This window comes from Ciona robusta, chromosome 5 (genome assembly GCF_009617815.1).
Source record: "Ciona robusta chromosome 5, ASM961781v2".
In the NCBI taxonomy this organism is placed as follows: Eukaryota; Metazoa; Chordata; class Ascidiacea; order Phlebobranchia; family Cionidae; genus Ciona; species Ciona robusta.
Window position 1 is genome coordinate 6,426,359 of NC_143239.1, and position 16,724 is coordinate 6,443,082.

The window sequence follows — 16,724 nt, forward strand, 5'->3', positions numbered from 1 at the left end:
GTTTAATGCATTAAAAACGACATTTCTATTTGAGAATTTTATTATTAAAATTATTTAATGGGGTGAAACAAATTTGTTTTTTATTTGTTTTTTTTTATTATTTTAAGTTATGTTTAATGTAGCAGTTTGGAGTAAGATGGGGTTTCTTATCTTTATTGTCACAGTTGAAAGCAAACAAAGATTTTTTTCAGAATAATATCACCGTATCCGACTATAAAAGAGCGTTGTTAATTGTTAAAACACGATTAGGAAATATAGTATATTAGTATGTGCTATCATCCTACCCCACAGTACTATCATTTAATAATACATTCTGTTCGTCATTTTTCTAATTCTAGATTCTCATCTCATTGTGTTTATGACGTAAACAAATGGAATTCTTTATCTTATTGTCACCCAACAATGATGTTTGTGTAGTTCAACCAACCAAGAACATCAGGAAACTACAATTTTCTCCCGTGTTGCGACGTCATAATACAAACACAATGACAGGTGTGATGTCAGAATTAATGAAGAAATAATTTCAACTCATTGAAACGTCATAACTAAATTTCTACAATTCTAGAATACGCAACAATCCCCTTACAATAGTTGTAGAATCAACATAATAATTAATTTTCTAGTATTGAACAATCACTTATTTACGTCACAATAGTCTATTGTGATGAAAAATTGGTTTCATTGTCCTATTTGTTGCGTACGATTGAGGGTGGCGCCAATTGTGATTCAATTTCGATCGGAATGAAATTCGAAACAAAATTAATTTCTGTCGCGAATCTGCACACAAAGTTGTTTTTGTGTGGCTAGGATTTTAGTTTAATCCTATTTAATAATTAAAAGCAAAACGCCTACAACACCCGGTATTCCCAGGCGGTCACCCATCCAAGTACTAACCGGGCCCGACGTTGCTTAACTTCCCAGATCGGACGAGATGGGGTGTTCTCAACGTGGTATGGTCGTAGGCGATAGTACGTCGCAAAACAGCGCTTATAATGGCGATGCGCTGTGACGTCATAGGTAAAAAGCTATACATCTTAAATAGTAATTAGCTATACATCTTAAATAGTAATTAGCTATACATCTTAAATAGTAATTTCTCCATCTATTTTCAAAGTAAAACGATGCTCTCAATTTGTACGGAACAATACGAAGACTATATATATATATAGGCCTATAATGGTGTGGGGGAAAATGGGACACCATTTTCATTTTACTTCTTGACCGATTTGATAAAAAACAAAAAAACATTTACACAATTATAAAACCGTATGCACGTTGTTTGCGTTCGGGATAAAAGCAAAACGCCTACAACACCCGGTATTCCCAGGCGGTCACCCATCCAAGTACTAACCGGGCCCGACGTTGCTTAACTTCCCAGATCGGACGAGATGGGGTGTTCTCAACGTGGTATGGTCGTAGGCGGTAGCACGTCGCGAAACAGCGGTTATAATGGCGATACGCTGTGACATCATAATTACTGTTAGTTTAACCTCTCTATCGCCGCGCAGTGAACAATTTATTACCCTACCGTACACGATGCGACTAAATGAACGACTGATATTTCGAAACCATTGAAAGCGATTGGTCTGTCTTCATAATCCTAGCTACAACGACAACAACAATTAAAGGGAGCCAGGGGTTATGTTCAAATCCTATCCTAAATCTCAGAACCCATGTTGTTTCACCGTGCAGGGTGACACTCACGCATCGTAAAGCCATTGATTAAGACAAAGGGAGCCCATGAACGGTTTTATTTATGGTTGTTACTGTTTAATAAGTTAAAACGTTCGTCATACACGTCTGGAATTAACAAATTGACAGAGGTTTCAAAGCATTAAAAAAGTTAAGAACTCTACTTTAGTATATGCTTTATGGTTTGTGCTATATTAGGTAATGAACCAACTCTGGTATAAATCCAGGTCCGATAACGTGTCATGCAGTAGGGCCCATATTGTTTAGAATGAGTCTATAACCAGCATTAAAAAGACCGTAATGTATCAAGCGTATTACTTGGACATGTACAATGTTTATTAAGTGAAATATTGTGTCATTGTTTAAAATGTTTTTGGTTACGAGACTAGCCACAGATACAGTTAAAATGTTTTATCGTGTATGACTTCTGCATATGTATTGCTATACTTAAAAACAAGAGACGCTCAAGACAAAACCAAAACGCCTACAACACCCGGTATTCCCAGGCGGTCACCCATCCAAGTACTAACCGGGCCCGACGTTGCTTAACTTCCCAGATCGGACGAGATGGGGTGTTCTCAACGTGGTATGGTCGTAGGCGATAGTACGTCGCGAAACAGCGCTTATAATGGCGATGCGCTGTGACGTCATAGGTAAAAAGCTATACATCTTAAATAGTAATTTCTCCATCTATTTTCAAAGTAAAACGATGCTCTCAATTTGTACGGAACAATACAAAGACTATATATATATAGGCCTATAATGGTGTGGGGGAAAATGGGACACCATTTTCATTTTACTTCTTGACCGATTTGATAAAAAACAAAAAACATTTACACAATTATAAAACCGTATGCACGTTGTTTGCGTTCTGGATAAATAGCAAAACGCCTACAACACCCGGTATTCCCAGGCGGTCACCCATCCAAGTACTAACCGGGCCCGACGTTGCTTAACTTCCCAGATCGGACGAGATGGGGTGTTCTCAACGTGGTATGGTCGTAGGCGATAGTGCGTCGCGAAACAGCGGTTATAATGGCGATACGCTGTGACATCATAATTACTGTTAGTTTAACCTCTCTATCGCCGCGCAGTGAACAATTTATTACCCTACCGTACACGATGCGACTAAATGAACGACTGATATTTCGAAACCATTGAAAGCGATTGGTCTGTCTTCATAATCCTAGCTACAACGACAACAACAATTAAAGGGAGCCAGGGGTTATGTTCAAATTCTATCCTAAATCTCAGAACCCATGTCGTTTCACCGTGCAGGGTGACACTCACGCATCGTAAAGCCATTGATTAAGACAAAGGAAGCCCATGAACGGTTTTATTTATGGTTGTTACTGTTTAATAAGTTAAAACGTTCGTCAAACACGTCTGGAATTAACAAATTGACAGAGGTTTCAAAGCATTAAAAAGGTTAAGAACTCTACTGTAGTATATGCTTTATGGTTTGTGCTATATTAGGTAATGAACCAACTCTGGTATAAACCCAGGTCCGATAACGTGTCATGCAGTAGGGCCTCGCCCATATTGTTTAGAATAAGTCTATAACCAGCATTAAAAAGGCTGTAATGTATCAAGCGTATTACTTGGACATGTACAATGTTTATTAAGTGAAATATTATGTCATTGTTTAAAATGTTTTTGTTACGAGACTAGCCACAGATACTGTTAAAATGTTTAAATTTATCGTGTACGACTTCTGTATATGTATTGCTTTACTTAAAAACAAGAGACGCTCAAGATTTTAAACAAAACCAGACAAGGGATTTTAGTTTAATCCTATTAAATAATTTAAAGCAAAACGCCTACAACACCCGGTATTCCCAGGCGGTCACCCATCCAAGTACTAACCGGGCCCGACGTTGCTTAACTTCCCAGATCGGACGAGATGGGGTGTTCTCAACGTGGTATGGTCGTAGGCGATAGTACGCCGTCAAACAGCGCTTATAAAGAGGGCGCAATGACAGGACCAGCTTGCAACAATAATTGCGATTAAAATCAAACTTTTAATTGTCGGTGAACAATTAGTAATTATCCCACAGTGACATAAGAATGTGTGACGTAAGAAAGAGCATTTTACAACAGCACTAATATGGCGGTAATATCATTGTGTCAAAATACATAAATAGTAACCGACCATTACCGAAACAATAGCTTTAAATAATCAGTCGCCCCAAGTCTGAACACTTAATTATAAAGACAAAAAGGAAAGAAGTTCAAAGGGATAATTTAAAACAAGAAATCTATTTTATATAACCTGTAAGCAGGCTCAAGGTGCTGTATAAGAAACAGAACACATTACGTTTTATTGGGACTGCTGCCGTTGCCCGCTACCGCAAGATAATTAGGTATAGTAGGGTGGGGGAAGACGGGACACCTTAATAACATAATATTTAAGTATCCTGGTCGTGTTTTAAACATTTAACAGGGGGGAGTCCCCCTGTTATATGGGAGTCGTGAGGATAAGGTTTTATATTTCTTTGAATGTTCTTTGTTTACTACCAAATGGGACGAGAAAATACAACAAAAAGTGTCCCATTTTCCCTAACCCTACTATATCATTAAATATCTTAAGCACTAGCATGGCTAAATTTTAAAGGGGTAGAGACGATCTCCTTTATATTACATAATACACAAGAATAAAACAAAAGTATTTTTTTCTACTTTTATTAATTTGTTTTACGACGTGTCAGCAACATTTGAGCAATGGAGAAAATACACAATCGTTGTTAATCCGCACATAATGCAGACATTGTAATGTATTCTACAATTAATCTATTTACGTCACAATCGTATCTAATACATCACAATAGCCACTAATTCAATTAAGCTTTGAAAGCTGGGCGAGAATTTATAATCCGTTTATTGTTTTGCAGCAATCCACAATTTGCGCAATAACGCTTTCGACACCTTTACGCGAGTCTTCTGTGCAATACAATTGAGATCTATGATGTCATAATTCCTTTTGTTACGTGACAGGGTGTTAATCTAGATTACCACGTCATTATTAGCATTTGTTACGTAACAATAAACGAAGTCGTCTCGCTTTATTTGAAGTAACAAGAGTTATTATGACGTTTGAGAGCGGGTTTAGCAGCCAGCTTTTCTGATACTTTTCCTCAAGTATAGGTTTACCCTGGCATGTTTTTAATGGCTACCGTTTGATGCTAATTTCCTTCTCTTTGTGGTTTCAATTAATTTACTTTCTCCTGCTGTTATATTACTAGAGATAAATTAATTCATGTTTACGAGTATGGGGGAATTTTAGAAGTGCGCGGTGCCCACTAGAGTGTAGTAGTGAGCCGTATAGTTTAGGAAGTTCAAAATTTCTAGACACCGCATCTAAACACATATTGTAACCGTATAACGACAAAATGAAACGTTACAAATGATACATTTCACACATTAAACGACATTATCAATAAATCTGAAAAAACATTTATTTTAAGGCGACCTTATGCTGGCTACAACCATGGCCTACTAAAGATATCTTTAGTAGGCCACGCTACAACCTATGTCGGTATAGGAAACAATTTTCCGAAGGCGGTGTTTGATTATGACTCTTTAGTTATTTATTTACAACCCAAGGGATAAGCAGATGCAATATCATCTTCTTTATTTCGCGGTTATGGCTCGAACAAAGTCGTAAAAAGATTAAAACTAATCCTGAGTGATTAAAAGATTTTTGCCGGATGGCATTTACGAAATGAACAAGTCATAAATGGTCGTAAAACTTCAATAATTGGATGCTAGGTGCAATTTTGGTTGGTGACTTTACAATTATAAGTTATGACTAATGCCATTAACCCTCTGCTCATAAAAATTATAACCGAAGATTGATTATTTCATTTTGAGGTCAATCTAAAATTTCCCGTACCTTGTGCAACCTGTTACCATTATCATGTAAATAAATGGTGTTAAAATGAATAATGCAGGTTCAAGTGTATATAAAACTTTATGTCTAAGTTGTCCGCAGTGTTTGTGTAATGAATTACCAAGACTGACATCAGTTTAACCAAGATCGGAAATGTTTTAAGCTGATAGATGTTTTACAGTGACAGCTACGAATACACAGTGGACATTACCAAGCGAAGATAATGCATTATTTCACAGCTGACACCTCTTATCTCGAACATGTAAACTGGTAAAGCCGTTTGATATCGAAGAAAAGTCTCCAAAGACGCGCTCCAAGGAAAAAGGTTCCGTAACTTAAAACCTTCTTCGCCAAAGCGTCGAAGTATTTACTTAACCGAATGCAAATACCTGTCCGTGCAGTTTGGAAGGCTATAATTCAGGAAAATATGCTTGACTTTACCCTTGTGATAGTTAGCGTGCAATGCATATAATAGACCGAAGTACAGCGGTTGCAGGGTATGAATAAGTTCGGTTTTAAGTGCTCAGCCCTATTTGTTCTTTACCCCGAACAAAGCTTTAGCAGGTTTAGGTAGTCCTTTCAGAGTTGCGTTGTAGCAGTCTTTGACTTTGTTTACTACAAATTCAACAGGTGTTAAAAAGTTAAATCAAGGAATTTCTCGTTACTTAATAGCATAGGCGCATCATCAGGGTTGCAACGTCTGGTAGTCTAAGTTATTTTGTTACTTATGAATGTTTTTAAACGATATAATGTAATGTAACCATAAACCTGACATTGTAGTATTTTATATCTGTAGGTGTACATGTGTGTTTTATAGAATTTCTAAATAACTACAGAGAACGTTCGGATACAAAGACATGAACAGGTAAGGATACGAGTACAAATAAGTTTCTGTTTGAATTTATTGCTGAAACCATCGCTTATGAATATGAACCGTTTAACGGTTAAACCGATGTGGTTTTAATGTGAAACACATTGGTCCAGTGTGGTATAATAAGTAGGGCGCGGTATAGTGTAATAAGGATAGTTCGTGTTTAAATACACTGAACCGCACATTCTTACACGTATACCAACCTGGCGCAGCTTAATCAATTCTGCGCCAGTTCACAGCCACATTTATGTTCTGGTTACAAGTATTGCGACCATTATAAATTTACCATCCACGTGATCAGCACAGCTCAACATGAAATAGGTAATATACGCGCATGACTGTATGAAGTAAACAATCCCACGGTATATTTACCGCTGTATGTATTTTACGTTGTGGTGTGTACAATTTACTCTTCTTGTGGTTGGACATATAGGTCAATACCTCAACTGAGGTAAACTTACAAGTTTTTAGACAAGGTTTAAAAAACGCCAAGTTGAAATCAGAAACAAATTAGTCTAGCGGTTAAACCAGAAATATATTTGTTCAAAAAATGTGGCATGGTTTATATCAATATGCATGTACAACGTTGTACCGTTTATAGACACATTGTGTTAATACTAACACTTCACTGACACAGCTTAAATAAACCAGACGACACGTTTGTTTGGCTCGGTTAAACTTAATAAGCTACAAATTTGCTCTGCTAGCGGGTGTTAACATTATTAGGTCAATAGAACACTTATGGTAAAGCGTTACAAAATAAAACCGTCACAACGTAATAAAATAACGATATTACAATTCAGTCCATCGCGTATAAGAGAAGAAGCTAAATGACATAATACTGCTGTAACTGTAATGTTACTGTGATGTAAAGGTACGAAAACAGGTTTAGATTGAATGACAATATCTAAAGTTGCACCAGCAGCAACGACGCTAAGTAGTCACCGCGGTGAGATTCGAACCAAGATATTTCGATATGGTATAATTTTCGAGCGTTTAGATATTATCACTATTAAAGTGTAAACAATTCCCCCTTCAGCCCAAGTTATGGCTGGAGTTTTACTTCGATAAACAGATTAGCCGAAAAGTTTAGTAAGTTAGAAACCGCCTTGATTGATCGATGATAAAGTTTCGCTAAGTAGTCACCGGGGTGAGATTCGAATTCCAAAACTTCGATACATTGTAATTTTCGCCTGTTTAGATATTATCGCTGGTAGTATGTAGCATATTGTATGTGAGACCGAAACCTATTTTCCTCCATGTTAGTTGCAAACGTTGCACGTTCACTTACCGAGGGTAACCTTGCTTATAAACATTGGTTTTCAGATAAAATCTTAAAATTTCAATTCTCACGACGCGTAGATTGATTAGGAAGCCTCCGCCGTGCCTTTGTGGTGACCTTAATTTTATGCTGTTTTTTTTAAAAAAAAAAACGACCTTGTGCAATGCGTGTAAAATGCAATGCGTGTAAAACTAACCCAACAACGCAAAACTTAAATTTAGGGCCAAGGATAAAATATCAAACACGTACCTGATAAAAACCCCTAAAAGCCGCAAGAACCGGACATTTTATCGAATACAGCAATTATTGTTTGTGTGTGGGGTAATTTAGCGATATAGACTTCAAATTGTTAAATAAATAGCGGTATTGTTGACAGGTAATTAGAGTAATTATAACGTTAGAAATGGGGCGCTAAAACAATTATTTAACAATTGTATTTTTTTACATTTCAGAAACGTTCGAATTGAATTGTCTACGTCACAAGAGGATTGGAAAGTAGTTCGAGAATGCTACGTTCAATCTTTCCATCGATACCCGCTGTATAAGTACATGATTCCCGATGATAATAAGAGGGACGCCTTCCTTCGCGCTTATCTCGACGCTAACTATGACGTCACAGTAGGAAGTGGCGAAGGGATTCTACTCGTGATGAGAATTTGTGAAAACGAAAACAATAACAGCAACAGTAGGATCGGCGGAGGAGTCGTGTTCGTTCCTCCGTCACGTGACGGTCACGGTTGGGCGATTACAGACGACGAGCCTTACTGGGAAGCTTACGAGAAACATGGACTCGCTAAAATCAGCGCAGAAGGATTCGAGAGAGTCAAAAGGTAAATGCAAGATCTCACGCTTATAATACCAGCTTAAAGAGCGAGTCTACCTCGTCCGACCACACGTCAACCGCTTGTATATTGGCCAAAATATTTAAACAACTTTCCCTTGCAACACGAAATTATCTCATGCCCAGAGGTGCTTACAAAATCCCGCAAATATATTGCCAGGAATGAATCATAGGAGATCACGTGTTACAGAGTTAAACCGTCCATCCCCGTTACCTAGCTCAATACACGAAGCGAAATAGTTAAACAAAGCTTTAGATGGCGAAGGAAACTCTTAAAAGCTTTCCCTGTATTTATTTACATGGCTTCAACTTTGAATGGGGGCCTCTTGGTCGATAAAAAGACCTCGCTGTTGCGTAAACTCGATAAGGAGTGGCTCGGTCGTAAACAGCAGCTTTATAAAGTTGTTGTAGGTTGAACTTATTGACTTGGTCGGTTATATGCGAGACATGTCTTATTTTGATGGATTGACAGGTTCCGGATTTTAATTCGTCAACACGACGTATATAACTGCAATATAAACTGCCCTGAATAAATACCTTTCACCTATACCGTAGCAACGACAGCAGTTATAACACGGGTATTCCATTTCATCAACAGCATGCGTGCCCGCTTAGTATAGTTACCAATTATACGAGAAAAACCCAACAAAACAAGTCATTTCTATCGTTGATATATTACAACGTCTAATAGGGTGGGATAACAATGGCCTTATCTGTATTTGGAATAACTTGATAAAATTCGCTTTAGGCGTCATGCGGTCATGCCTGCTTTCGAATGAATGCCAATGACGTAGTCGCGTAAGAATCCCCTAAACAATATATACAAGTACGTGACGTTGGCCCATCTATGCCAGTTTAAAGCAACACAAGTGAAAATTCCCGGAGGCCAGGTCCTTTGTCAGTGCTTATTAATACGACGAATATCCAATAATTAAGGGTTCGGGTTTTTCCATTTTGAAACACGGCGGCGGAACTTAGCGGTTTAATGTTATTTTTAGATAAAAGCATGAGGTCCCTTTATACATAATCTTTGGAAGGGTGAAAAAGTTACGCCTCAATACAACCAATACAGATTTACTTCATCGATATTTAGACAAAGAAGATCAAATATCAAAGGATATCAATTATAAACGCAATCACTCGTGGATGAATCTTGACGTGTAAATTTTCTAACTTAAGAAAATATTTCAAAATGCGGGTTTTCCTATAAGAAATAGATTGTATAGTTTTACATTGAATCGTATATTTTTAACAAAATTTAAAATTAACTATTTTTTCCAGATACGAAGCATGGGAAAATAACAACATTTGCCGGAAGTTATCCGGAAGTCGAATCCCAATGTGGAACGGACTCTTCTGCGCGATGCTACCTGAACATACATCCAGAGGTCTAGGAAGCAGCCTATATAAGGAAGCGATTAAAATTATGGCCGAGTACTGGCTGAAAAAGTCGATTCAACAAAAGAAAGAAACGCAAGACACCGGCAATGGATTTTTTTCAAGGTTATTTAGTGGGAACGGTTCTAATTATTTGCACTATTTCACACTGCTTAATCATAGAAAACTACCAACTGCCCAAGCGGTGAGCATAAAGTCAGCTGAGCCGGAGAGGTGCACAAAAGGTCCACAAAATAAATCAACATTACATAAAAGCATGAAAGAAATGATGGGTAACCCGACAGCCCCAGTCGTAATAGCGATCAGCCACAGCGAAAAAGCTGCCCACTTTCATGAAGCCAACGGTTTCCACCCCATTACAAGACTCCCATACTTCGACCCTGTAGAAGAAACTCCCCCATTCTACACCCACGTTCTTGTATTGGACCCTTTCAGAACTGGGAAAGTGAACATTTGCAAAGAAGCCCTAGCTACATCAAAACCAGCGAAAATTCCAAACCCAATTCCAGCAAACCAGTTTTTAAACTGCAAAGCAGTCTCTTAGTTTAAACCAAAACTTATCTTTATTACCTCACACTGCTCTATTGTGATTGTACATATTGCACTTTTACGTCACAATTGTACTTAACCAAAACATTTTTACTTTTAGTACGGATAAGAGTATTTAGTTGTGTATGTTACATTTTTACAGTTGTAGAGTCGCGTAGAAATAAATTAAAGCTTAATAAAAACATCTGTTTGTCATTATTGCCACCAAACGTTGTTCTGCCATGTTAGAAACGATTTAGCACGAGCAGAACAGAGTTGGCTTTTCAAAAAGAAAACAAACGCACAAAATAATATACTCCGCTTAGTTTCCGCACAGTCACGGCCACGTACAAAGCAAACCACTGTTCCTATGGTTCGCTAATGTAACAGGTGTTCGTAAGAAGACTTATAAAATATCCGGAACTTATTTGAAACAAGTTTAAAACGTGCATGGGGTATTAAAGTAAATGTCAGAGCTGGGTATTCAAGGTTAAATTCTTGGTATGCAACTGAAGAGCGCTTATGTGGTGTCAAAACATTCGCGCTATAGTTCCAAAGTACTTCGTTAAAACCATGCCATCTTAGAAGCGAGGTTGAGGCCTCATCTTACGGGTCGTTTAAATGCTGATCACACAGCAAGGCAATTGTGTGTTGTGTCGCTTTGGTTTAACGGTTATAAAGCAAGAAATGGGCTAATATGGTTGCTACATGTTAAATCGCACTTTTCTATACATTTACTTTAGCGTGTTTACAATCTGAAAATATATTACTGTGGGGTAAGATGGACAACATCATCACAAAATATCCCAGGTGTCCTGATCGTGTTTCTAACAGTAAACAACGCTCTTTTTGGGTAGTGGGGATACGGTCATACAATTCTGTAAATATTCTTTATTTACTACCAAATGCGACGATAAAAGATTTTAAAAACTTGAATCATTTTACCCTATAATCTTATATATACTATAAAACATAAAATACAGACCATATTGATATAGAACAGCAAACGGGGCAGTTCTCAGGTTTATCGTTTACTGGACATGACCAAGCCCGGTGTCAACATAATCGTTTGGGCAAGTTAGATGTAAACACACTAGCCACACCAATATTTAAATAAGCTTCTTATCATAACAAAGGGTCGCGCCGTTGGGGGTTATACTGGAGCCCACAAGGGGACAAACAAATATGGTCCGTAGGCGCTGTCTGCACGCAACGTTTCTCAAGAAGAGAATCTGGAATTTTGAGTAACTTTGCTATTGCGTAATATTCCGGAAGAACGAAAACAACAATTTAAATAAGATGGATGGGTCTACATTGTAATGAAAATTCCTTCTATAAGGCCCTTCTATAATAACTATTAAAATCATTTTTTTAACATGGGTCTTTTAATACATTAGATCATGCGCCAGCTTGGGCATAAACCCTGTAATGAATGACTTCGCTGTTAAACCTTACCGATGCATAATAAAAAAAATCAGGTCAATAGGAGGTGTACACCGAAAGATGTTGTAATATAGTTTTACAAAACATTCGAAATGCAAGTGGCGTTTTGATTCGGGAATACGAGTTCTATTGTGACACACCAGCGAAGCAGCGTCGTCAGAAACCGTTGTCGAACTTTAGATCTGTCATTCAAAACTTTGACTTAATGATCGGCGGGAAAGCTTCCTAAGTATATCAACCTTGGAAAATTTTCTCATTTAAAGTTAACGGTTAAAATCATAATTGATGGAGAGGTTTACTTATCGTTAAGTAAGCACAGGGAACTTATTCAGTAGCGACGATCAAGAACTTTTCAAAGACAACGATTACATTATCAAATAAAGCTATTATATATTTTATGAATCAATACTTTACTCGGGAAAACTTATTTGAATATTGTATATTAGCAATATTGTTACAAACACTTCAAAGGGCCTTTATAATATGTATATACGAGCCTACGAGGGTGATTGTATCGTATATAAGGTCGCAGAACGTTTTACTTTGATAATCAAGATTTACAACTAAATTACTACGACGGCTATAGATGGTACAGTATAAAGGTAAAGATTGTTAAGTTATGATCATTTTTTTCCGAGTCACACTTTTAAAATCAACTACGCCACGATAAGAATTGCGACGAACAAATTCATTGTGAAAAGTCGATTTTGATGTGTTATTTATTTTAAGTAGAAAACGTTCTTATGCCTGTTGCCACCCATTTTGAAAAGCTATTTACTGTTAATTCTGAATCATCGGTTTAAAATTTCTCCCCTTACTGCCTGTTAACTAAGCTTTTGAAAGTGCACGCAAGTCCAAGTCACCCATGACAAAACAAACCAGAGAATGGTATCAAATGCACTAGGAGGCTATTCAACTTCATGAATAAATTGAATTAAGGTGAATTTTGTGGTATAATTGTCACCAAGATATATATAACGTCAGTTATAGTACAACTTGGTGAGTTTTAATTGTACGGTGTATAATCTTACGATTAACTTATGAAGAACAATGGCGGTACAGTTAAATTTTAGGAGAATTTAAAACTAAGACTCAATATGACATATCATGAGCGAAAATATGAACGGAAAAAATTTAAAGGAACAGTTTACGAGGTCACGAAAAGCTTTTTAGTTGTACTTTTAAAAATTTTGGAATTTGCAAAGCCTGTCGACATGCCTTTAAGGACATTAGTTGTCGAACCGGTTATTGCACTAATGAATATGAGACGAAACACTTCAGTTTTGCCACTAAATTCACAGAAAGTTAGATTTACTGGAAACCACATAATGCCTATCTCACGCAAAGCAAGACTTAAAATAGATTCAAGTAGAAAAACGAGTTACTTGAGTTATTTACCCACGGCGGTGATATTCCGGTCAACCATATCAACAAATACGCACAAAGTTTTACCCCGAGCTAGTTTCTCGCTATGGGATTTTCCCTCTTTTACCATTCACCCTTTCGAGGTTAAATATGCGATCCCATCTCCCTTGCACGCTATGTGTTTTGTTATACAATCAACCATATGAGGAAATCTTAAGTTTGTAAATATTTGTAGATTTCAGTTTGTTTTGATAAAACTGTTTATTTTTATATTCTTTCCTTTGTGGGGTTTCAATACCAAGTTCGGACTTTTGTTTGGTTTAGGAGTCAACATTTGGATAAGTATAGTCACATTAGTAATTTAGCAATATTCTTTATATCTATGAATATATTATGAAGTATACACTAAAGGCCTTCTTTTAATATGGCAACTTTTTGCGATAACTTTTAGCATGAAAGCTACAAATTAAACTAAAGCTACCGTAAAAATACGTGGGAGGCATTAGTAGCATTAAGTACAAGCGTTTTTTTTTTCTCCACTTAATATTTAATGACTCATTACTATATAATACACCTGCCCCAATGCGGAAGTGTGACAACCGGCCCGACACCTATATGGTTCTTAAAAACATGTAGGTTATGCAAATTCCAAAACATACAAAAGTACAACTAATTAATTCTCTGCAACCACATAAGTTGTTCCTTTATAAATTCGGCGTAGTTTTTTGCTCATGACATGCAATATTTACTCAGGATTTCAATTTTTGCTAAAATTTTAATAGATTTAGACAAATGAGGATAAAAAGATCGAAACAATTTCCGATATCGGGTAGTTATGGCCAATAACTACTTGTAAATTGTCCGCTGTCTACCTACAAACACTTAGGCACCACCAATCAGTATAAGTTGTCAAATAATTTATCATTTTTAACAAGACCCTATCCGTTAAAGCGACCACTTACCGCTAAATTGGTAAAATCAAAGCGTTTGGGTCATTTTAGGGTGAAAGAGATAAGGGATTAGCCAAATTAAGTTAGTTATGTCTCTCTGCGTTTGTTTTTGTTTAGTGTACAGACAGTCAGTCTGGTCTTCCCGCCTGTTTGCGTTAAAGAAAATTTGAAAACCAACTCCTTTGTGACGCGACAGTCACAATTGTGCGGCGACAATTGAATTGCCAAGATACTAGATAATGTTACTGTCAGGAGTTCAGAAATTTCAAAGGGTTTGAAACGTTTAAAATACGTCGATCTAACGTCGTAGACTTTTGTACAATTGTGTTTGCCATTATAACGTGGAGAAATCTTCAAAATGTCAAAATTTGTAGTGTTTAATTATGACAAAACGCCTACAACACCCGGTATTCCCAGGCGGTCACCCATCCAAGTACTAACTGGGCCCGACGTTGCTTAACTTCCCAGATCGGACGAGATGGGGTGTTCTCAACGTGGTATGGTCGTAGGCGATAGTACGTCGCGAAACAGCGGTTATAATCGCGATGCACTGTGACGTCATAATTATAGCCAACTAAGATACACGATACTGCTTAAAACTGCATTACCATTAAAATGTATCAGTTATCAGTTAGTATGATCATTAAAACATTTTAAAATCTTGCGATGGAACAGCGCTTTTAACGGAAGTTCGTTGGACGAAGCATTTAGTTAATATAGAAAGCGATATTGATCCATTTTGTTGAATATGATACCTTAATAACAAACATTTAAAACGTTTTGGACAAAAGCAAAACGCCTACAACACCCGGTATTCCCAGGCGGTCACCCATCCAAGTACTAACCGGGCCCGACGTTGCTTAACTTCCCAGATCGGACGAGATGGGGTGTTCTCAACGTGGTATGGTCGTAGGCGACAGTACGTTGCGTAACGGCGCCTATAACAGCGGCTCTTAAATTGAATTCTTTTTTAATAAATAAGAGTATTACCTTTAGCCGAGATCCGACATCAAACTGATCTATTTCAAATACGATCGTTTACTAATTTTAAACAAATTATTTAAATTGGTCTGTTCATGTTTAAACCAAATATGTTTAAACGTTTTCTTATTAGTTTCACTTTGAAATAAATCGGTAACCTATGTAATAATATCAAATGTACCCCAAAGAGGAACGGATAAGCTAAAAGAAGGCGCGTTATTAAATTGTGTCGAAAACAACCCCAATTTAGGGGTAACTGACGTCACAAAGGCACGATTCTAGAGCCAAAGCAGATAGGTCAACTATTTAACAAGTTTATATTTAACCAACTAACTTATTTTGGTTTCACCACAATATAAATAGCAGGCTGTGACAATATTTAGCTGCATACGGCCATAAATAGATTCACTACCTATGTTTGCCGCATAATATTTAGCAGCGCACGTTTTATGTGCCGGGATACGTGACAATTAATCTGTGATGTCACAGAAGCGTGACAATGGCAACAACATAAATATTTCGAAAACATGAATTGTGAAATCAACTTAAACGAAATTGTTAGGGAAATACGAAATTTGAATTCAATTAATAAGGACATTTCGTGAAGTTGAAATTAGGGAAATGAACCATAACGAATATTTTATATTCAAACGACACAACTTATTCAAACATTATATTAAAAACTTTAGCTAGCTATTACGACACGGCCGATTATTATGGCACACAAAATATGCAATTGTTTCGTCACAAACTTAACCAGAATGGTTTGAAAACCATGTATTTAAACACAAACCAGAAACGCAGTTCAAACCGTGTTATTTCCGCCGGTGTAATATACAATAAAGACACCATGTTTTATAAGGAGAATTGCCGACTACGAGTAATTAAATACTTATACTTGCTGCTAATGGCTAACTTAATATATTTTCTTGATACCGTTATCATAATATTTTTTTATTTCCTAATAATTTTGTATTTTCCAATAAACTATTATTTCAAGTAAATATTTTTTATATAACCAAATGGAATGGTAAAACAGAACGTAAACATGGACCATCTTACCCCAACCTAATAAAAATGAACACTTGGACCATCTTACCCCAACCTATATAGAATATAGGTAACCGTCTTATCCATACAACATGTGCAAAATAATTTATTTTTTTACCGCCGGTGACGAAGCAAAAGATACCGCATTAACTTTTAGAATGTATCCTATATATGTTCGGAATGCATAATCATAAATGTTAACATGAATTCATCCATGTTCGAGCATTATATACGTCACAATGATTATTATTAGCGAGCAGCGTGGTGCTGTGACGAAACAAACGACTATAGTTGCAAACAAAGACGAAGTACGGAGAGAACTTGGTGAAAAAGTTACAAATTTAGACAATCAACACCTCCGGAATATGCAGCGAAATGTCAAACGTGTCAGCTGTAGTGCTACGAAAGTTACGAACAGTCACCGCATGTTTTTA

The 16,724-nt window shown here is 36.9% G+C and overlaps 1 protein-coding gene and 7 non-coding genes across 9 annotated transcripts; 1 reads left to right on the forward strand and 7 right to left on the reverse strand.

Moving 5' to 3' along the window:
* Positions 1 to 845: 845 nt before the first annotated feature.
* On the reverse strand, positions 846 to 964 carry LOC149736056 (5S ribosomal RNA). The gene has a single exon (XR_016385133.1). It is a non-coding gene; the product is annotated as a 5S ribosomal RNA (ribosomal RNA).
* Positions 965 to 1,302: 338 nt separating this feature from the next.
* LOC149736057 (5S ribosomal RNA) lies at positions 1,303 to 1,421 on the reverse strand. The gene has a single exon (XR_016385134.1). It is a non-coding gene; the product is annotated as a 5S ribosomal RNA (ribosomal RNA).
* A 752-nt stretch (positions 1,422 to 2,173) lies between these two features.
* LOC149736058 (5S ribosomal RNA) lies at positions 2,174 to 2,292 on the reverse strand. Its single transcript, XR_016385117.1, has one exon. It is a non-coding gene; the product is annotated as a 5S ribosomal RNA (ribosomal RNA).
* A 288-nt stretch (positions 2,293 to 2,580) lies between these two features.
* Positions 2,581 to 2,699, reverse strand: LOC149736059 (5S ribosomal RNA). Its single transcript, XR_016385118.1, has one exon. It is a non-coding gene; the product is annotated as a 5S ribosomal RNA (ribosomal RNA).
* An 810-nt stretch (positions 2,700 to 3,509) lies between these two features.
* LOC149736060 (5S ribosomal RNA) lies at positions 3,510 to 3,628 on the reverse strand. Its single transcript, XR_016385119.1, has one exon. It is a non-coding gene; the product is annotated as a 5S ribosomal RNA (ribosomal RNA).
* Positions 3,629 to 5,971: 2,343 nt separating this feature from the next.
* LOC149736061 (uncharacterized) lies at positions 5,972 to 10,706 on the forward strand. Of its 2 annotated transcripts, XM_089878792.1 has the most exons (4): positions 5,972 to 6,446; positions 8,187 to 8,564; positions 9,857 to 10,078; positions 10,136 to 10,706. In XM_089878792.1, exons 1-4 carry the CDS (start codon positions 6,439 to 6,441, stop codon positions 10,515 to 10,517), a joined length of 990 nt encoding a protein of 329 aa, XP_089734918.1. In that variant the 5' UTR covers positions 5,972 to 6,438; the 3' UTR covers positions 10,518 to 10,706. The 2 variants fall into 2 exon arrangements, with proteins under 2 accessions (XP_089734918.1, XP_089734917.1); XM_089878791.1 differs by having other exon boundaries at positions 9,857 to 10,706.
* A 3,945-nt stretch (positions 10,707 to 14,651) lies between these two features.
* Positions 14,652 to 14,770, reverse strand: LOC149736062 (5S ribosomal RNA). Its single transcript, XR_016385128.1, has one exon. It is a non-coding gene; the product is annotated as a 5S ribosomal RNA (ribosomal RNA).
* Positions 14,771 to 15,055: 285 nt separating this feature from the next.
* On the reverse strand, positions 15,056 to 15,174 carry LOC149736063 (5S ribosomal RNA). The gene has a single exon (XR_016385120.1). It is a non-coding gene; the product is annotated as a 5S ribosomal RNA (ribosomal RNA).
* Positions 15,175 to 16,724: the final 1,550 nt, after the last annotated feature.

What these genes read in the sequence shown, in the direction of transcription:
- LOC149736061 (XM_089878791.1), top strand. An exon ending in GGATTCGAGAGAGTCAAAAG is followed by an intron (nt 8,565 to 9,856) that starts GTAAATGCAAGA and finishes TATTTTTTCCAG; the next exon opens with ATACGAAGCATGGGAAAATA.